Genomic DNA, 22,344 nt, shown 5'->3' with positions numbered 1-22,344 from the left:
GAGCCGGAAGAGGGACCATGTAATGCAGCTGGTGTCTGGTAAAGAATGGTCCCCCATCACTGTACATACCGGTAGGATTTCAACACTCTGAAGCCAAGTGTGCAAAACAGAAAAAGAAATGTACAAGAGTTTCAGAATACTCCTATAAATGAGGTATTTGGGGGAATAATATGTCCACGACTGCACATAAGCAGAACTGCAGACTCGGTGAAGGTGTCAAAGGAACCTGTTTGAAGGAATGAGTCTTTAGTTCAAGATTTCTGCCTTCAGGGCCAATCCCCCACCAGCTTGCTGGCTGACGTCGCGTGAGCCACGCAGCCTGAGCCAGGGTGAGCTCCCGAGCTGTCCTCTGACTGCGTGAGAAGGACAAACCATGAGGGAAAGAGAGCCAGGGACAGTGGCCAGAAAGGTAAAAACTGGTCCTGAGGGGTCACAGAGAGGCTTGGGGAAACAAAACATGAAAGGATGATTTTCCCCTTAGATAGAGCTCTTGCAGAGAAAGACAAGGAGCAAATGCTGTCAACTGTCTGTGGGCGGGGAATTTAGACTTCTGCCTATCTTGTGTCTGGCATTCCCATTTTGACACAATTCAAGACGGCACTAAATTGAGCTTAAGGGCAGCTAAAGGTTCCCTCTGGGACAGTCCATCATTCTCAGTGTGGGGTCCTGTCCCAGATTTGCTTAGGAAAAACCTCACTTTAGGATGACTTCTCGGTGGCTTTCAGACGGGTCTGGCAACTTACAAGGAGGAAAGTGAACGGAAGTCTAGTTCATTACTCCTCCTAATTTCTCCCCATTCTCCACTCCCTGCCCACCAAAGCAACTATCCTGATGTGTTCAATACATGTTACTTTCATTCTTGTGCATGTATTCTGAGACACATCACTGGCCTGGAACCGCACACCTCCCTGCATTTATCTCTGTACCAGCACAGTCTGGAGGGCCATCTTTTCCTGCTGCCTGTAGCACAGCATCCCACGGTGCACACCTCCCGTTCTACCGCGTTCTCACAGCGACCGGTGCCTCTGTGCACAGGGCTGCGCTGCCACTGCCTGCTGGGGCCCCAGTGGACCCGCTGGGACACTTCTCGGGGCTCTACACCCAGGAGTGGAAAATGCTGGTCATCCTTCCAGCCAGCATGCCCACCAGCAGGGCGACAGGACTCCTGTAGCCCCAGAGCCCCACCAATACTCAGCATTTCCCACCTTTCCAATTCCTGCCAGTCTAGTAAGAGGTGTCTGCTATGAATGAGTTTTGAGTATCTCTTCTTAGTTTTGCCCCTTTGGGTTTCCTTGTCTGTAAAATGCCTAATGATATTTTTTGCCCATTTTCTGATTTGGGTTTTCTACATCTCTTCCTTACTGGTTTGAATATTAAATGTTAATTTCTGACTGACTTACAGCTGTAAGCTTCCCCCCCTCAATTTGCCATCTGTCTCTTAATTTTGTCTACGATACTTTATTAGCCAGAAATGCTTAAATTTGATGTAATCCAATCCTATTCTTTGCATGAGGTTTATGCTTTTGGAGGTTGCTTTGTTTTGTTTTGAAAAAGAGCCCTTTTCTGTCCCCAGGTCAGGATACACTGCATTTTCTTCTAACTACCATGAGACTCTGGCCACATCACTTAACTCCAGTATATCATTTTCGTCATCTGGAAAGTGGGAGGATAGCCATGGTACTTATAGGGTCCTTGAAAGAAAGAAACGAGCTAACACGTGAAAAACATCTGGCACAGCGCCGGGCACACAGGAGGCGCTGCACGTGTGCTCTCACCCTTCGTGCTCAGGCTTCACTGAGTGAGCCCGCCTCCGTCACCTGCTGCGCCATCCGCCTTGGGACTGAGCTCCCTCTCACCACAGTGGCCCCTTTAGCTATCTGTGTGCTAATATTACACTGTTTTAAGTATTTTGACTTTGCAGCATGACCAGTACTGCCAGGGTAAGCCTCTTATTTAACCTTTCTATGGCTCTCTAAGCAATTTGGGAAACTTTTTATTCCACATGAATTTTAGAATATGCTTATCAAGTGTCTTAAAAATCCAACTGAAATTGTGACTGGGACTGCACTAAACTTACAGATTAATTTGGTGATGGTGGGTGTCTCTGCAGCACTGAGCTGTCCCATCTCGTGATGGCCTTCACTTGTCCAGATCTTCTTCTGTGGCTCCTCTTATTAGCACTTTCGAGTTTTCTCTATAGATATCTGGGTTAAGATAATTCCTAAATAATTTATAGTTGGATGTATTTTGTGACTGGCACTTTCCTTTTTATTCTATATACAACCTAGTTGCCTATTACTGATGTAGAGAAAGGCTACTGATTTTTTAAATTGCTCTCTTACCTGGCAGCTTTGCCGAAATCTTACAAGTCTGCTACTGACCTAGCTGTAGTTGATCATTATCACCTGCAAATAATCAGTTTCATCACTTCCCATCTCATCTTTACCTATACCTCTATTTCTTTTTCCTTTCTTCTTAACACTCCCCAGGACTGCCTATACAGTGGCAGTGACAATGGGCATCCCTATTTGCTCCTTCCATGAAAGTTAATGCAACTAAAATTTCTTCATTAAGTACACCTTTTGGTGTAGTGTTTTGGTATTTAGCTTTTACCAAGTTAAGGAAATTCATTTCTCTTCCTGATTTGCTCAGTGTTTTAATCATATATAGCTTTTTTCACAAGCTTCATCAAAAACATCAAATGACCTTCTTTCACTCTATTAATATGCAGTGAATTACACTGACAGATTTCTTGATGCTGAACCATCCTTGCAGTCCAGGGATAAACTCTAACTGATCATTATGAATTAATTTTAGTATATTGTCGGGTTCAGTTAGCAAATATTTTATATAGGATGTTTGCATTTAATTTGCTTGTAAGTGACATAAGCTGATCATTTTCCGTAATTATCCTTATTTGTTTTGGAATTAAGATTTCACTGCCTCATAAAAAGATAAAGGCAGCTTTTGCACTTTTTCTATTTTCTGTAACAATTTAGATAGGAATTAATAGATTAACATGCATGGAGGGACTTCCCTGGCGTTCCTGTGGTTAAGACTGCACTCCCACTGCAGGGGGCATGGGTTCCATCCCTATTTGGGGAACTAAGATCCCACATGCCTCATGGCACAGCCAAAACAACAAACAACCAAACAAAAATGCATGGAATAGCACTGAATCATTACTGTCACTGACGCGAGGCTGAGGCTGACCCGTTAGTCTGCTCCTTGTTTTCCTCCACCAATAATGGCTTGTTTGTACTCTTTGTCAATTAAAAAAGTTATTATTAGATTGTGTCTCTTCCTTTGATATTAGGTTCTTCCTATATCCTGCTACTGCATGCTTCTTTGCTGGTTACGGCTTGTCTTTTCATTTTATTGTGTCTTTTGGAATACTAGAAATTAAATAAAGTCAAATTTATTAATCTTTCCCCTTATGGTTTGGCTTTTTTATGGTTAAGAAACCCTTTACCATAAAGTTGTAAGATACTCTCTTATGCTGTCTTCTGAAAGTTGTAGTTTTGCCTTTCATACTTATGTTGAGAGAGAGATTTAATCTTATTTTTCTCCAACATTGGATAATCACTATTCATTAGTCCCTTCCTTCCTCACCAGCTTATGTCACCCTAACACGTAAGTGTAGGGGGTCTGTCTGTCTATCTGTTTGTACAACTCTGTGCCTAGGTCACATGCATCATCTCAATAATAGTGAGTCTTGCTGCCTAATACCGTGAAGCCCCCTTACTTTACTCTCTTTAACATGATCTTGGCTATTCTTGGCTCCCCTTGGTCTTTCTCTGGGACTCTCACAATCTGCTTCTCCCTTTCATAAAAACTCCATTGGGATTTTGATGAGAAATACGTTCATTTTATAGATTAATTTGTTAAGAAATGCCAAAGATACCGTCCCATAGCAAACATGGTATATCTCCCTATTTATTTAGGCCTTTGTTTTTTTTCAGTCTTAGTTATCGACAACGTTTACCTTTTCATTTAAAAAGGGGGAGGGACACATCTAAGACATCTTGTGTTGGCTTATAAGGTGCAACTGATTTGTGGGTTCATCCAGTAAACTTGTTAAACTTTCCTCATAATTCTAATATTTACCTATAGATTCCACTGGAATTTTTTATGTAGAAAATCATAACCTACAAACAAACAGTAACCATTTTATCTCTTTCAAATCTGTTTTTATTTATGCTGCGTGTGCTAAGACCAGCAGCACAGTGCTGAAGAGAAGCAGTCACTGCAGGGTTCGCTGTCTGGGTCATGTCTTTGAAGGGACTATTTCTTCAAAATAATGCTTCACCGTTAAGAATAAAGTCTGCTGTAGACTTTCAGTAGACACTTTTATCAGTAGCTATTTTCTATTCCTAGGTTGCTAAATAGTCACAAACAACTTTAATTTTTATCAAATGCTTTTCTGTCTACCGAAGGTCCAAAGGGTTTTTATCCTTTTATCTGTGAATTACCTTCAATAATCTTTACAATGTTATAACATCCTTACATTCATGCGATACATCCTTGGTCATGACTTAAAAACACATTGCTGGATTTGGTTTGCTAGCTTTTAACTTTAAAGTGCTCTACATATAGACCCACATGTGAAATTAGCCTACAACTATTTTTTCTTTCATACTTTGCTTGACTTCATGAGTTGGGAAGCATTACTTCTCGTGATCTGAAAGGGTCTGTGTAAGATGGAGACCAGAGCTCTAAGCACTGGTTTAGTTGCAGTCTGTAGGTTTTTTTTGTTTTGTTTTTGTTTTGCGGTACGCGGGCCTCTGACTGTTGTGGCCTCTCCCGTTGTGGAGCACAGGCTCCGGACGCGCAGGCTCAGCAGCCATGGCTCACGGGCCCAGCCACTCTGCGGCATGTGGGATCCTCCCCGACCGGGGCACGAACCCGTGTCCCCTGCATCGGCAGGCAGACTCTCAACCACTGCGCCACCAGGGAAGCCCAGTCTGTAGGTTTCGATAGAACTTTTTCATTACTCTTTCAGTTTTAAGTTTTTCATCTTCATTATGATTCCTTGTTGATCCATGAGTTTAGAAGTGAGGCTAATTTCCAAATATGTTTTTTTAAAGCTATCATTTTGCTACTGAATTCTGCTGACTGCATTATGTCTGGAGAAAATGATCTGTATAGTACCAAACCTTTGGCTTAGATGGTCCAAGCTTTGCAGCCTGCCTGTATCCAGTGCAATTCCTATCATGGCTAGAAATTGTCAGTTTTTTATACTCACGTATTTTGAATCCATCAGTGTTCTGAACCTACAGTCTTCTAAACACTATTAAAAGGGGAGGGGTGGCACTTCCCTGGCGGTCCAGTGGTAAAGAATCCTCCTTACAATGCAGGGGACGCGGATTTGATCCCTGGTCAGGGAAGATCCCACATGCCGTGGGGCAACTAAGCCCGTGTATCACAACTACTGAGCTCGCGCACCTCAACTAGAGCCCGCATGCCGCAAACCACAGAGCTCGCGTGCCACAACTAGAGAGAGAAAACCACACGCTACAACTAGAGAGGAGCCCGCGCGTCGCAACGAAAGATCCTGCGTGCCTCAATGAAGACTCAACGCAGCCATAAATAACTACATAAATAATCTTTAAAGAAAACGGGGGCGGGGGGAGGACCACTTAATGAACCAAACTCCATCTCTTTGTTAAGATTCAATGAATTTAACGGAGATATTAGAAAGATGTCAGGCTAATGTCTGAACCCACATTTGAATCAAATTAAAGCTGTTAATATCTGCGGTCTCTGTCCCCTCTGCCTCCCCCCGCCCCTCCAACAACCTGCAGCTGCCAGCACACTGTAGCCCTGGTTACCTTTTGAAGACCGCGGTTTCTGTCTTGGCATCCACAGTGAGGCTCAGAGTTTCCTTCACGCCGCCATTCATCACTGTCTCAGTTACCTTGTCTGTACTTTCTGCATCCTCCTCTCCATCAGAGCTGGCTTCCATGGCCACACTGCCTGGCGCTGAAAAGGACACACAGCTGAATGTCACGAACATCTGTGCAGACCCAGCCACCCAGCGTTACCTCTACTGCTTGAAGAAGAAGGAAAGTGACATGATCTGCCTGTTGCTGCCTCTTAGCGATGCCCACAGGAGAGAAGTTGCGTGGGTTCCCCACAGCGTAGGACTGGTGAGTCCCCCCGTCTCCCCAGCTACCTGCACACCCAACTTTCTCCCAGTCAACTCTCCTGCCCCTCATGTTCTCCAGTTCCCAGCGCAGGACAGGTGGTCGTATATTCTACAACCACAACCCACCAGAACCCAGTTCATGGTTTATCCATGCACCCTTCTCATTCATCCTTCTCCTCTCACTTGTCCCACACTTGGGTCCTATTCTTTTCTTTTTTTAAAGTTACCTTTTTGTGGTTCCCTGTGGATTATTTCTTTGTTCTATAAGAGGGAACCATGGGGTATACTGGTTATGAGTGTAGGCTCTGAAGTCAGACTTCCTGAATTCACACCCAGCCTTACCACCTTACCACTTACCAACCTCAGAGCCCAGGGCAAAGAATCCAACCTATGCCTGAGTTTTCTTATCCACAAAATGGGGGTATTTGAAGCCACCTGTAGAACCGCTGAGGGACAAATTATGTCATCTATATACAGAATGTTTACAAAATACTAATTTCTGGCTTTATTAATTTCCTGCCCCTTGGGTCCTGTGCCCTCTACCTGTACCCTCATTTCCTTTCTAAGGACTGGCTTCTCTGTTTCCTCCACATACTATCCACGCCCACTCCTTGCCCCCTCACTAACCTCCGTGCTCTCCCCCCACCTCCCACACCCCTCATCAGGTTGAAAATAGTTCAGGGCCTACGCAAGGAACAAGTGCATGTTTTGAAAAAGATAGTCACTGGATACCCTTGACCATTTCACCTATTCACAAAGGTGGGAAGGAAATAAACCACCAGAGAGCCTGAAATGTGCCCAGACATACACATATGCACCAAGAAAGCAAACTCCAAGGGACGAAAGAGCTGGGTGCAAGATGGGTTTGGAGCACACATGACTAGTTCTGGTTTTATTCACCCTGGGTGCTGTAAGCTAGGCCATTCATCCTTTCTGGGCCTGTTTCCTTTCCTGTCTTGAGGGAACCGAATGACTGGTAACTTAGATCCCTTACTGTTCTAGGATCAGCATGCTGTGGTTCTGGCAAACATACACAACTTCTTTTCCTCAATAGCCCTGCTCACATCAGACCCACCATCTCATTTTCCTGGGTCCCTGGAGCCCCTGAACTTTTTTAAAAACCTGCTTTGTGGACAAAGACAACTTTTCCGATCTAGAAAACTCAGCATAAAGTTATAGTGTGAACCACCACCAAAGGAGCGGCCCACAGGCTGTGCCTCGGCGCTCTCTGCACCCACCTTCCGGCTGCACTGCCAGCGCAGCCACACTGGGCGCCAGCGGGCCCACTGGCTCCGTGCTGGTCTCCATTTCCACTGGAGAACTGCTCCTTGAAGAGTCTTTTGTACTTTTAGAAGAGAGAAAATTCAGAGGTTAGCAGTGGGAAACAGACGTCAGTTATCATTATTCCCAAAAAACCTTTGAACATCAGTTCCAGTTCCACTGGGGAGACACAGTTGGTTATAGACTCCAATGAATGACACACAGATCTAAGCATGGACGGCGGCTTGGAGTAGCAGATGAGTGTGGGTGGGCCGATATTCTGCTAAATCAGCAGGGCAGTCACACAGGGACTTCTCAGAGGTTTCTAGACAGTTTCAAAATGCCCCCAGCCCCTCATGGTCACATAATCACCAGGCTCCCAGGGCTGGCACAGCAGTGTGTACACTGTACAATATGAACTGTATCTGCAGTGCCATTTTTACAAAAATCCTTATCACCTCAAGTCAAACTGCCTAGAGGGCCTGGCCCTCCTAATGATATTTAACGAGAAAACACGGCCTGTGCACAAGGGCTTGTAAAGGTAAACAAGATGCTCCAACAACATTCTCAAGTAACCAGAAGAGCAAGAGCTGGAAACCTGATTGTCCTGCACTGGAAGAGTCAGTGAAGTAACTCATCATATTTTGGAGATATTTTCCATAAATCTCACTTTTACCTCTGAATAACGGCTCGCTGCTATTATTAGAGGTGCTGTAAGGTCGCCTCTTTGGTTTGTCTGTAACGGTACATGCTAGTTCATAACAGTTTGTCTTCGTATCTTTTCCATTAGCAGTGACTGTTTAAAAGCGTCACTGGTTAATGGGGAAAGCAACGAAGTCTTTCAAATGGGGTGCTGGAGATTGATTGTTTTTCAGTAGATGAAATAAAACAACATTAATCAAATCAAAGTAAGTCTAACAAGACATGAAGTCCATGGTTAATACTCAAATGCTGACAATATTATTCAGGAAAACTTCAAAATGACAGGTTGCTGTTACTGAGAATTACAGTTAACAAGATTGACAGCCATACCTGTCACACCCCTTAATTTACAGCACTAGACCAGCTACAAGCGAAATACAAGCTCGTATTATCTATTCAATTCAAGATATATTCTGCATTTTTCTGTAATATTCCACACTGAGGTGTCTGCCAGGAATTCTTTGGCTTCACCTTGTTCCCAAGCCTGTCCCGACACCTTCATCAGCACTGTGCTGACTTGCTGGCCGTATCTCCCCAGCCTACTTTGTTACGATCTACTCCTTTCCCAGTTCATCCTGGATGAAAGGAGGAGGAGGACTGTTCTTCTTGTAACTCATAGCTGTGTCAATCCCTCCCCCTGCTGATGCTCTACCTTGTTTAAGGCACTATATTCAACTTGGAAGAAAATCAAGGTGACCAACAGTGTCAACAACACCCATGGCATCCTCGGTTCTCCTGTGGAAAGCTTTAGAGAGCTGGCGCACATGCTCACCTCAGGGAAGACGCGAACTCGGAAAAAGAAGCCCAGCCTGTCTCCTTAGTCGGCACTGGCTCCTCTGTGCTCCAGACGTCAGAGCCCACAGAGTCTAAGGGAGCACCGTGCGTTGTCTCCATGGGGACATCAAAGCTGGCTGACCAGCTGGGCGCTAAAAAGAGGGGAAGGATTTCATTTTGAGAACACCTCAGTAGTTTACTGTAACACAAGTATTTTTCAAAAACAGATGTGCAATGATGACAAGCCCCCAGCTGTGGGCCAAGGGCGCTCGAATACACCGTGGGTAGAAGCGGACATGGTACAGCCACTTGGAGGGCAGTTTGGTGACATCTACCCTATTATAAAACTGTGTGTTCCCTTTGATCCCTTGGCAATTCCTCTCTCTGATTTTTTTCCAATAGAGATTATCACACAAGAATACAAAGCCACACATAAAAGAACACGTTGATGTTAATTTTTTAATTTTGTCAAATGTACCAAGGTTATATTAACATCAGGAGGAAGATGGGTGAAGGGTATACAGCCACTCCCTGACAACCTCTGCAACCTTTCTGTATATCTAAAATTATTCCAAAATAAATAGTTTATTTTTTTTAAAGAAAAGCATGCCGGCTATTCAACTGCAGTAAACTGGAAACAACCTTAATGCTTCCCACTCCACGCCCGGCCACGCTCCACACTCATGCTTTCCACGGCCGCCCTGCAGTCTACTACCATTAGCACAAACAACAGCAAGGCTTCCTGTGACATAATAAGGAATATGTGTTTGGTCTCTGACCACCCACCCCCCAAACCCTTGGAACCTCTGAAGTGACAGACGGGTGCTGATGAGATGACTGGCGGCTGGGGGCTCCTGGACAGCCGCAGGGTGGGGGCCGGCGAGGGGCAACCAGGTGGCGAGAGGGTTGGAACTTTCAGACCTAGCCCACCACCCCTTCCCCCAACCTTCCGGAAGGGCAGAGGGGCTGGAAGTCAAGTTAATCACTAATGATCAATGACTTAATCGATCATGCCCACTTAACGAGGTCCCCATGAAAACCCAAACTGCCGGACTTCAGAGCTTCCGGGGTGGCGACGGGGTGGCACATCACAAACTCCATGGGGATAGAAGCTCCTGTGCTTGGGGCCCTTCTGGGCCTTGTCCTATTTACTTCTTCATCTGGCTGTCCATTTGTATCCTTTAAAATATCCTTTGTAATAAATTGGTAATAGTAGATAAAGTGCTTCTCTGAATTCTATGAGCGGTTCTAGCAAATAATCAAACCCAAAGAGGTCACGGGAACTCCCTATTTATAGCCAGTTGGTCAGAAGTACTGGTTGGGATGGGGCAGCTATCTTGTGGGACTGAGCCCTTAACCTGTGTGGTCTGACTCTAAGCCCACGTAGTCTGTGCCTGAACGGAGCTGCACAGGACACTCAGCTCGTGTGGAGAAACGGTCTGTGTGGGAAACTCACACATTTGGTGTCAGAAGTGAAATTCTGAAAGTAGAGAGGAGTTTTTTTCTTCTTGACTCTCTAGGTCCTGCAGGCACAGGAGTGCGTTCAGAGGTGGGAGTGGCGGGACTGCAGGGGCGCTACTCCCTGTCTGTGCTGCTCCTCTCATGTTGCAGTTTGGGTCCAATCTGCCGGTCTCTGTTTAAATGTCGACACCTGAGATGTGTCCCTTCAGATGGAATCAGGTCTGTTTGTTTGCTCGCTCTCATCGCACACCATGCTTTCCTTCACAGTACTCCATGCTGAGTCCCCAAATCCTTGCTGGGACAAGCTGGGTGTGGGGACCACTGTTCTTTATCAGGGATGTTTTCTATCACAATTTGGAAGCTCCAGGCTGTAAGCAAGGAATGCTAGACTAGGGAATCTGCTAGCTATTTGGGGATTCTCCTCGAGACAAATGACCAAGAAGTACCTGTGTACAACAGAAGTGTACCAATTTTACAGACACACCACCTTACTGTGACTCTGGGCAAGTTATTTAACTCCCCTTAGCCTGGGTTTCCTCATTTGTTCAATTTGGATACGACCATCTGCTTAGTCCTGAGGGTTAAATGAGGGCCTGCTTCCTGCACTGCACTCTGTGTGTGTGCGGCTGGGCTCCACTGGCACTGAGAAGGGATGATACCTCAATGTCTGAAAACCTCACCTGCAACCTTAGAAGGGTCAATCTGACAGGCATTTTTGCCTGCCCACCATATGCAAAGTTCTAGACTCATTCCATCCAAGTCAAAGTTCCACTTCATAACTAAATTAGGCTACACAAAAATGACTTTCCTGTTGTTGTTATCATTCTGGGATATTCTTTCCCAGATTAGCTCCCCAGAATTAGTCTAACATTAAAAACTCAACAGTCCCGAAAACCACTGAAAGAAGCCACAGAGATTGCTGGGGATGGCGGAGGCTCTCCAAGTCAGGGGGGTGAGGCAGCTCAGAGCCCTAGGAGAGGAGCACCCCCCCATTCCCCGGCCCCTCCTCGACCCCTGTGGACCTGTCAGTGCAAAGGAAGCCCTTCCCAAGGAGCAGAGTCAGGAGGGCTGAGACCTGTAAGGCCACACCCCATCGAGTAAGGGTGAATGGGACCTTCATCCAGGATGCTCCCCCTCCATCTCTCCCTGTCCCCACACCCAGCTCCAGCGTCACCGTGACAGTGGTAGTGAATCATACCAAGTGTGTGGTCTCTCTCCAAGTCACTTATCACCCACCCAGTGACCTCAAAGAACCACAGACTCTGAAATATTATTCAGCCTTAAAAAAGAAGAAAATCCTGCCATACGCTCCAACATGGATGACCCTGGAGGGCATCATGATAAGGGAAATACACCAGTCACAGAAGGACAAATACTCTGTGATTCCACTTAGATGAGGTCCCTAGGTCTGTGATTCCACCTAGATGAGGTCCTCTCTGTCACAGAGACAGAAGGTAGAATGGTGGCTGCCAGGGGCTGGGGCAGGAGGAATGGGGAGTGGTTATTTAATGGGTACAGCTTCAGCCTTGCAAGACAAAAAAAGTTCTAGAGGATCTACTGCACAATAATGTGAATATACTCAACACTACTGAACCGTACACGTGAACACACACACATTCTAGAGCTAAAAGATCAGGGTCTCCAGCCTGTCTCTTTCTCGCTGCTGCCTGGCCCCTGTCCTGATCAGCCCTCGCCATTTCTCACATGTAATGGCGAGTCTCTTGCTGGTTTTCCTGTCTCCAGTGTGCCCTTTCTAATCCAGCTCTCACGCTGCTGCCCACAGTGATCATCTCCAAACAGATCAAATACTGTAATTCTTAGTAAAACCCTCAGGAGGAGGATTACTGCCTTCAGGATAAAATTCTCCTCTGGCCTCTGGCCTCACCTCCACCACCTCACCCTTTTCTTGAGCTACATTAAACAGCTCTGCGCCTTCATATGAGTTGCCTTCTGTGCAAACTGACTGATCCCTACTTGTCCTTATTATGCATCCCATTCTCTGGGAGGTCTCTGCAGGTGCCTGGGGTGAGCCAGGCCCCCCGAGCTCCCCCGGCTCACCATCCTCATCACACTGGATGGTAAACCTCTCCATTTCGTCAGTAGGTTCTAAGCTCCTGGCACACAGGAGGAACCTGATAAAGGCGTGCTGATTTGAACGGTATCACGTCCTCGTGAAGAAGGTGAGCTGGAAAAGGAGTGAGAGGACAGAGGATCTGTACTTCCTCTCTGGCTCTCCGTTTTTGGGTCTGTAACACGTGGGATTTGCTGGATTACTGCTAAACTCTGAGGTTACGAGGAGGTTGAACCTGACCTCCAGAGCTGGGTTTCAGCCTCTGGAACTGAGTCATAAAAGGCCTTCCTGGGTAACAGGAAGCCCTTTCAGCCTTGAGGAAAGCCCTAGTAGCAACCCGCATGGCTCAAAAAAATTTGTCTGGACTCTTAGAAGTTAACAGTATTTTTATAATGCCAGCTAACACAAGTCTTCTTAGCAAGCAGCAAAACATAAATAAGCACTTAGCTGGACAAGTTTTAGGATTACAGGGTTCATAAACAAACCATGGAGAACCCATTTAAAACTGTTCGAGCTTTAAGGTGTTTCCTCTGGTTTAAGTGCACTCCTGATTCTACAGATCAGTCTTTCCTCATCTTTCCAGAATCTACGGCCTTTCCCCTTTTGCTCTGGTACCCAGTCTCTGTAGCCAGAGGATGGACCTACCAGTGTGCTCTATCCTCTAGCCAGACTCACATAGAAGGTTTCCAAACCGTAAAGAGATGCTCTCCCATCAAAGGTGTAACTTGCTCCTTCCCTTAGGCCCGGTCCTTGAGACTTAAACCTTCAAGGGGACTCAAATGACAACATGTGCTTCAACTTAACTATTCCTTCAGAAGACATCTCAGATACTGTAGGCTATCTCCAACACACAGCGGCTGATACGGAAGAAGGCAACTTACGTTCATTCAGGTCTACCTCCATTTTATCCTCTGTGTTGGCGTTACTGGATTCAAACAAGTCTTGTTTTGCTCCATCTTCTTCTTCAGAGTCTGTACTTTCCTCACTGTCTGTACTCCCCGAGCTAAGGAAAAAAGGACCAAAATATTTAATGTTGCCTGTCGGCCACCAACTAAATCCAAAGAATTCAAAAGTCCTCCAACAACAAAAAGATCGTACTGCACTTCACCTGGATCCAATCTGCCCGTCCTTCTGTTAAGACTGATCCTACTCTGGGTCTCCCGCTGTTCTCCCACTTGGGCTTTGCTTGAAGACACAGATCATAATCTAAACAACTGCATTGTTTGGAGGGTGCGTGGAGGTGTCCCCTGGTGGCGTGAATCTGCATTTCCCTAATTACCAAGGATGCTGAGCTTCTTCTCAAGTGCTCATCTTCTTTTCTCAAGTGTTCTTTTCACATCTTTAGCCTATTTTAAAAATTGGGTTGTCTTTTTTATTACTATAGAGTTACGAGAGTTCTTTATATGCTCTACACAGAAGTCTTTTATCAGATATATGATTTGCAAATGTTTTCTCTTGGTGTATGCTTTGTCTTTTCATTCTCTTAAGTGTCTTTTGAAGAACAGAAGTGTTTAATTTTGATAAAGTTTAACTTATCAAAATTTTCTTTCATGTACAGCACTTTTGGTGTTGTATCTTAGAAATCTTTGCCTAACCCAAGGTCACAAAGATTTTCCAGTATTAAGTTTTCTGGTTTTATGTCTTACATTTAGGCCTAAGATCCATTTTGGGTTAATGTGTATATACAGTAAGAGGTATGGACTAAGTTCATTTTTTTACATATAGAAGTCCAACTGTTCCAGCACTATGTCTTCCAAAGACTATCCTTTTTCCACTGATCTGCTTTTGCACCTCCACCATGAATCAGATGTCTACATATGTGTGCAGGTCTACTTACGGGTTCTCTGTTCTGTCCCCCTGATCTATTCCCTGTCTTAATTACTGTACCTTGAAGTCAGGTAGTGTTAATACTCTAATGCTGTTCTTAATGAAAACTGTTTTGGTTATTCTAGGTCCTTTGCATTTTCATATGAATTTAAAAATCAACTTGTCAACAGCTACCAAAAAAACCTGTTATGATTTTGTTTGGGACTGCACTGAATCTAGATCAATCTGGGGAGAACTGGCATCTTAACAATATTAAGTCTTCCAATTCTTAAACATTTATCAAGTCTTGATTTCTCTCAGCTGTTCTATAATTTTCAGTGTATGGCCCTTGCATGTCTTTTGTCAGATTTACCCCTATATATTTAATATTTTGATGCTACTGTGAATAGTACTGTTTAGTAATTTTAATTCTAATTGTTGGCTGCAGTACGTAAAAATACAATTATATTGATCCAAGATTGTGCAATCTTGCTAAACCCACTTTATTGTTCTAGTAGTCTTTTCGTCGATTACAACACATTTTCTACATAGATAGTAACATTGTCTATGAACAAAGGTAATTTTATCTTTTCCTTTCCAATCTAGAAACCATTTATTTCTTTTTCTTGACTTACTGCACTGGCTAGAACCTCCAGCACAATACTGAAAAGCAGTGGTAAGAACAGATATCCTTGTTTTGTTCCTGACCTTGGGGGGAAATCATTCAGTCTTTTACCATTAAGTATGATGCTCACTGTAGGTTGACTGGAGAAGCTTTAAACAAGTTGAAGACATTCTCTTCTATCTCCAGTTTGCTGAGCATTCCTATCAGGAATAGATGTTGGATTCAGCCACATGCCTTCTGAATGATTTTCAAATGTTAAACCAACTCTGCATTGCTGGAATAAACCTTGCATGGTCATGACGCATCGTTGCATTTATTTGCTATAATTTTTAAAGGAGTTTCTGTACCTATGCTCATGAGAATAACAGGTCACTTTTCTTTTCATATCATGTAATGCAATGCCAGCTTTTGGTATCAAGTTACAATGATGTGGCTTCACAGCATGAGATGGGTACTATTCCCTCCTTTTGAATTTTCTGGAAGCTTTTGTACAAACTGGTGTTATTTCTTCCTGAAATGTTTGGTAGAATTCACCAAAGACAAACCATCTGGACCTTGAGTTTTTCTGTGTGTATGTGGGAAGTTTTATACTAAAAATTCAACTTCTTTGATACAGGACAACTCGGGTCATCGTTTTTTGCTTGAGATTTGGTAGTTTGTGTCTTTCAAAGATCACCTATGTTGTCAGATTTATTGGCATAGAGTTGCTCCTAATATTCCTTATTACCCTTTTAGTATCTGTAGAATCTGTAGTGATGTCATCTCTCTTGTTCCTGATATTAATAATGTGTATCTTCTCTTTTTTCCTTGAACCATTCTGTCTAGAGGTATATCAGTTTTATTAATCTTCTCAAAGAACAACTTTTAGTCATGACTCATTGATTACAATGGTTTTCCCTACTGTTTTTCTGTTTTGTATCTCTAGTCATTTCTTAAGGTGGAAGTTGAGGTCACTGATTTGAGATGTTTCTTCTTTTTTAATGTAAGCAGTTAGTGCTAAAAATGATCCTTTAAGTACTGTTGCAGTTGCAAGGTCCAAATCCTGATATACTGTATTTTCACTTTCTTTCAATTCAAAGTACTGTGCAACTTCCCCTGTGATTTTTTAAATGTTTCTTTTTGGTTAAGATTGATTGATTGATTATTTATTCATTTATTTAATTTATTTATTTTTGGCTGCATTGGGTCTTAGTTGCAGCACATGGGATATTCGTTGAGGTATGCAGGCTCTTTGCTGCGGCATGTGGGCTTCTCTCTAGTTGTGGTATGCAGGCTCCAGGGCACGTGGGCTCTGTTGTTGTGGTGTGTGGGGTTCCAGAGCACATGGGCTCTGTAGTTTGCGGGAGGCAGGCTCTCTAGCTGAGGTGCACGAGTTCAGTAGGTGTGGCCCACAGGCTTAGTTGCCCCGTGGCATGTGGGATCTTAGTTTCCTGACCAGGGATCGAACCCGCGTCCCCTGCATTGTAAAGCAGATTCTTTACCACTGGACCACCAGGGAAGTCCCTCCCCTGTGATTTTTTTCTTTAACTCATGTGTTATTTGTTTCCACATATTTGGAGATTTTCTAGAGATCTGTTACTGATTTCTAATTTAATTCTATTGGGGTCAGACAGTGTATTTTGTATGACTTGAAACATTTTTACTGAGACTTGCTTTATGGCCCAAATATGATCTCTCTTGGTAAATATTTCATGTATACTTGAATATATTTACTGGGAGAGGCGTACTGAAATATCTGAATATAATTGTAGAATCTGCCTATTTCTCTTCACAGTTCTATCAGTTTTTGCTCTATTTTGAAGCCCTGTTATTAGATATGTAGACATTTACAACTGGCATTATGTCCTTCTAATAACCCCTTTATGACCTTTCCTTTATCCTTTTCCTTTGAAATCTACTTTAATATTAATATAGATCCCTCTACCTTTAATTTTAACGTGTTTAAAGGTTTTTTTTAATTTAAGTTTTTAAATAATTTATTTCCCATCTGCAGCATAAATCAGGCTTTTTTTTATTTTGGCAGTACGCGGGCCTCTCACTGTTGTGACCTCTCCCGCTGCGGAGCACAGGCTCCGGACACACAGGCTCAGCGGCCACGGCTCACGGGCCCAGCCGCTCTGCGGCATGTGGGATCTTCCCGGACCGGGGCACGAACCTGTGTCCCCTGCATCAGCAGGCGGACTCTCAAGCACTGCGCCACCAGGGAAGCCCAGGCCTTATTTTTTTATCCAGTCTGACAAGCTCTGCATTGTAACTGGGGTTTCTGGATAGAGTGAATTTTAAAAATGAGGGGGAGAGGGGAGAGACTGGGTTGATCCCAGTGGGTATCAAATGACATGACTCTGTCTCCCCAAGTTAAATTAACTTTTAGAAACAACTTTTCCCTTCCCCGGGGAAACTTTCAGTCTTTTGTAAGAAACAACACATAACTCAGCTGCTGCTCTTATTACTGGTAAGGGACCGTTCACTCAAAGCACGATATGACTACATTCCTCAGCATCACTTGCCAATAAGAACTGGCTGTGTCACAACATTTCATGAACTATGTCTAAACACTTCGAGTGTTTTCAAGTAGATTACCTTGATTTGTTCACACTGCACACAAGTGCAGTGGCACCAACTCACATCAATTTACAAGGGCATTTCTGATCGTGACAAAAGCACTGATCTCTAGGTCAAACATATATGTTTGGAGAGGTTACAATGTACGTCTCCTAATAATCATTTGCCTTATGCACTGGACACTATTACTACTATAACGAACTCTCTTTCACCTTGATCGTCTTTGGGATTCTGGTGTAAATGCAATGTGTTTTTCCTCCCAGATATCTTCCTCATCAGAGCCACCATCATCAAACTGCTGTATTCTTTCCTTACAACATGCTTCAAATAAGGCAATATTTCCCTACATAAAAATGAGAGAGAGAAAATCAATTTTAAAATCAAGTTATTTTCCGCAAAAGTTACCAATGTAAATCATCTTCTTCTATATCCTTAAAAAAAAAACTGTGTCTATCACATACACCAAGATAAAATGTAAGCATCTAATGTCAGCTTCTGTGTAAGTAGCAACGGAAAGTTCCCCCCAAAAGACTGGCTTCAAAACTAGCATACAAGAAACTGAGACTGTCTACATATACTCACTTTCATCTGGTGAAAGCACCATTTTAATTCTAAGAGCCTCCCTGGCCCACCTACCTAAGATGCAGCCCAGACCTACCCTAACACAAAGAGCTCTTCTTTTACCGGGCCAGCTAAGCAGTGACGAGTGTCATGGTCCAATCGGTTAGTTTCTAACTTATCACAACAGCAGATAAACCACTGGTCTCTCATGTTAAGTGACATAAAAATCAACATTGTGCCCATTAAAATGACACTAATCCTGTGTCAATCTGCTGATGTGGTTGACTTGGCGTTTCAGAACCGCCTGGCGATGAGAGGCTGGCCCTGATCTAGCCCAAGTTTCGCTCCTGGTGACATTCAGCAGATGTAAGAGGCAGAAGGCTGGAGTCAAACAGCAGTCTTTGAAGCTCAATATCTACACTGGTTTTATTAGCCCTGTCACATCTTAAACCAGGGTTGCAAATTCACATGCCCACAGCGGCCAGGCAGGTCATGTGAGTGGCTGAAGTCACAGCAATCTGAGACAAAGTTTCCTAGGGCGTAGGGGTCCCAGTGCACACAGCTCTTGCAGGCAGGCTCTGAGAGAACCCCATTCCCACTTGTCCATCTCACGTATGGCTTGTTACTCGCGACAGGCCTTAATACTTACACTTTCATTTGTGTTGAGAGTGAAGTTGATGTCTGATACCCGATCAAAAGAAACACTGTAAACAAAATATAAGTGCAAGAATAGTTAATTATCTATAGACTCAGAAACAGTATTTGTGAAATTCTCCAAATGTAAAATATTTACACTATCATTAAAATCTCTGTTAAGTAACAACAAACAAACTCTGCTTGCATTAAATGATACCTCCTCCCTTGGTATAAGGAATTTACACAGGATGGGAAGGCTGGAATGGAAGCCTCTTGCGACATAATAAACGCACCCTCGAAGCCTTCCTATAGAAGATTTTTAACATCCACGGTAGAAACCATGGTTCCATGGGCCATACTTCATAACCCCAAAAAGGTTATTTGCAAAGAAGAAATAGGTCAAAGCACGAAAAACGTCACAGAAGCTGTCAGACCCTGAACTTTCTCCAGGTAGAGTCAAATTCATACATAAAACACAGATACCCCTGAAATCTTATGCTATAATATGGCATAGTTAGGCAGAAAGTAGGGAGTAAAAGAATTCAGAGCCTATTAAACAATTTTTGAGTAGGTGGGACTATTTTATAATCCTTAAAAGATCTGTTCTCATCAAACATTATTCCAAATACCCAATACAAATTCTAAAGAGACTATGGATTCCTAACTAGTAACTTTTTTTTTTTTTTTTTTTTTTTTTGGCGGTACACGGGCCTCTCTCACTGTCGTGGTCCCTCCCGCCACGGAGCACAGGCCCTGGACGCGCAGGTCCAGCAGCCACGGCCCACGGGCTCAGCCGCCCCGCAACATGCGGGATCCTCCTGGACCAGGGCATGAACCCATGTCCCCTGCACCGGGAGGTGGACTCTCAACCGCTGCGCCACCAGGGAAGTCCCTAACTAGTAACTCTTAATAAATGAGTCCAGACAGACAAATGCTGAGATGCCACATGGGGGAACTTGCGGGTTCTGGTGTGAGCGCTCCTGGGGTACAGACACAAACACCGAGTCCTTGCTCTTTCTGGATTTAAATGAGCCGATTCTTAGGGCAGCTGACAGCCTTCAACTACTGCTCTACTTACAGTGGAGCCTCCAGGCCCCTGTGCCAACACAGCATGTTGTTTGGCACAATTAGAGTGTGATGGAAAGTCTTTTAGCTTCTCACCTGCCATAAACTGCAACTTATGACAAACAACAGCCTCCACTGGCTGTAGTTCAACCAACTACTGAGCATCTACTGCTAGTGGGGAACCCTGAGAGATGCTGGGTGTTGGTGACCATCATCAGGGAGCCCCTGTGAGAGAGAAGTTGGCTGGTGAGCTGTAACACCCCTCTTGTAAATACTTCATTTATAAATACCTCTCATTTCCCAAGGTCAGATGCTAGAACATTTGTTTTCATTTCTGTGGATGGCCCACACATCTTCTATCCATTAATTCTGCACATTACCAGTAATCCCCATTTCTATGCTCCTCTTTCCCTGACTGCAGAATGAATGAACTTACGGCCTGGCTCTCGGGCGGAAAAGCCCCAACTCTGCCTTCTGGTGAGTCAGCTAGAGAAAACACACATGGGGTAGAGCTGCTCAGCCATAATATGATACCCCATTCACTGTGTGCTGTAAGAGAACCACGCCTGCTCAAGCCAGGTAACCAGGTAACTGACATAGGGATTAACTACTTTAGATGATGTGATCTAGCACTAAAACCTCAAAGAGGAGAACAATGACTTGAGTTCCTACACCTAATACAAATAAACCTCTGTGAAAGATGTCAAGCCCAAGGGCAAGCCTGCTCTGTGGGAGTGACATTCTATTCCTACATGTTGTCTGGGTGCTTCAGGCTGATAGGTTGGAACTAAAGGAACACCTGGAGGGCAGGTTCCTCCCAACTCACGAATGCAAAAGGGTTCCAAGAATCCAGGAGAACCAGAACGTCTCACAAAGAGCAGGAGTGTAGGAGACAGTTATGCAAACAGAAGACATACTCACTTGCCAATGTCATCTTGATCTGCAAACTTCTCATCGTTGAAGCCAAACTGGTCAATAAAATTGGACGTCATTTGTTGCATCTGATAATCAGAAAAGGCCTGGCAACCCCAGGACCAGTGACAGTGATATAATGATTCTAATGACATTCTACATACTATTTGCTCATTTGTTTTCCAGAAATCATCTTATTTATATAGCCATAGGGCCTAAAAAGTTGGTGTGTTTTTCTAAAAAAAAAAAAATCAAATAATTTCAGACACGATTTACCCCAAAAAGGAAATGTTTGGAATTTGGTCCATAAATTATTCTAATGCACATGTCATGTAAGAAATGTTTAAGTGACCACTGACCTCTATTCCAAATTATCTTTAGAGAGAGGTTTGGGTCTAGTTCAAAAGCGTGATCAAGTGACATGTGACAGTCTGAAATTATAAGGTGTATCAGTCACCTCTGAACACAACCAACCTTATCTTAAGATCCAACCAATGGTAACCACCCACCCTCCCTCTTTGCATCTCCCCACCCACAGTCCACTACAGCAACATGGCACCAGAGGAAAAATGACTAATAATCACAGTCACAATCCTACAACACAATGTTCAGGGACACTTCATTTTCTTAAAAAAAAGATTTAAGGCTCAGAGGCTAGGAAGAGTAGAAAAGTAACTACTATCCTACCTACCTTAGAGAGAGGACAGAAAGTTATAACACTGATCCAAAATCACTCTGAAAAGCCTACAACACTGAAAGACCCATGCAGGAGTCGGCTCTTGTTTACTACACCGTTTCTAGAGAGCACCAGGCTCACTTGGGTTCTCTTAGGCAAGAAAGGGGGAATGTTAAAGCGGACTCCACAAAAATGTTGCTATTCTAATTTCAAACAACAAGCAGGCCCGGGGGAACAAGCGAGGTCAGCAAACGTGTTCCATGTTCTCAATCAGGAGTAAAGAACAGATGAAGATATGCAAGTGCCACTCCTCACTCTGCCCCGAGCAATAAATATGGAGACAAATAACGTGCGTGCTGCCCACGGACAGAGCTGTGTACGGACCTCGCGGAGACACAAGCAGCAGCTGGCAGCTGAACTAAAAGCGTCGCTCCTGAGGCCACTACTGGGAAGGCCAAGTTCTCCTCGGTTCTCCATTTGAGCAGAGCCCACGGACTCTACCCTGCAGACAAACACTGCAGAAATGCCTCTGCCGTTAATTCCTGATTATTCATTCTGGTGGCAGGGAATTATGGCATGGATAATCCAAATAGTGGATAATTTAAAAATAAACCTTATATTTGGCTTTGGAAGGCATCTTTTCCTTAGGTCTAAAAAATGCTGCATCTAGTTTACCGAGAACCTAAAACCTCACTTTTCTCTACCTCGATACCCACCACCCCTCTGTTCACTCTCACACTTTCCCGCTGCTCCCTTCCTTGCCCAAAGAGACAATACTACATGAGCACATGAGCACTTGGAGCCAGCCCCCCAGGGGTGCATTTGGTAAGGCACACCAAAGCTGTGGGAGTTTGGGTGAAAGCAGAACGGTAGGGACAAGTTCTGGGAGGCTGGGCTGAGTTTTGGACATACGAATATAAAATATGTAAGTAGAAAGAAACCAACTTGTCTGAATTGCTTTATCTTTTATAAGGTATGACGCATGGTTGGTAGCTTCAAAGGTGTGGCAAAGAATCACGAAGTCCTTCTTCCGAGCAAGCAGTATAAGCCAGGCTCTGAGTTTATTGACAGATTAGAAATTTGGC

At 44.0% G+C, this 22,344-nt stretch overlaps 1 protein-coding gene across 19 annotated transcripts in view; it reads right to left on the bottom strand.

Moving 5' to 3' along the window:
• The window catches only part of PPP6R3 (protein phosphatase 6 regulatory subunit 3), a 126,740-nt gene that overhangs the window by 5,806 nt on the left and 98,590 nt on the right, over positions 1 to 22,344 (bottom strand). For 11 of the 19 annotated variants that reach the window (XM_033861325.2, XM_073809288.1, XM_073809287.1 and 8 more), the window contains 7 exons: positions 20,593 to 20,690; positions 18,620 to 18,674; positions 17,622 to 17,752; positions 13,298 to 13,419; positions 8,883 to 9,036; positions 7,387 to 7,493; positions 5,832 to 5,982 (listed from right to left, as the gene is read on the bottom strand). In XM_033861325.2, the coding sequence (XP_033717216.1) occupies positions 5,832 to 5,982; positions 7,387 to 7,493; positions 8,883 to 9,036; positions 13,298 to 13,419; positions 17,622 to 17,752; positions 18,620 to 18,674; positions 20,593 to 20,690 (818 nt within the window). The remainder of the gene's footprint in view (positions 1 to 5,831; positions 5,983 to 7,386; positions 7,494 to 8,882; positions 9,037 to 13,297; positions 13,420 to 17,621; positions 17,753 to 18,619; positions 18,675 to 20,592; positions 20,691 to 22,344) is intronic. The other 8 variants (XM_033861316.2, XM_033861319.2, XM_019929065.3 and 5 more) reach the window with 2 other exon arrangements.

This window comes from Tursiops truncatus, chromosome 8, assembly GCF_011762595.2.
Source record: "Tursiops truncatus isolate mTurTru1 chromosome 8, mTurTru1.mat.Y, whole genome shotgun sequence".
Classification (NCBI taxonomy): domain Eukaryota; kingdom Metazoa; phylum Chordata; class Mammalia; order Artiodactyla; family Delphinidae; genus Tursiops; species Tursiops truncatus.
Note: the sequence above shows the minus strand (reverse complement) of the source record. Positions and strands in the feature narration are given on the sequence as shown.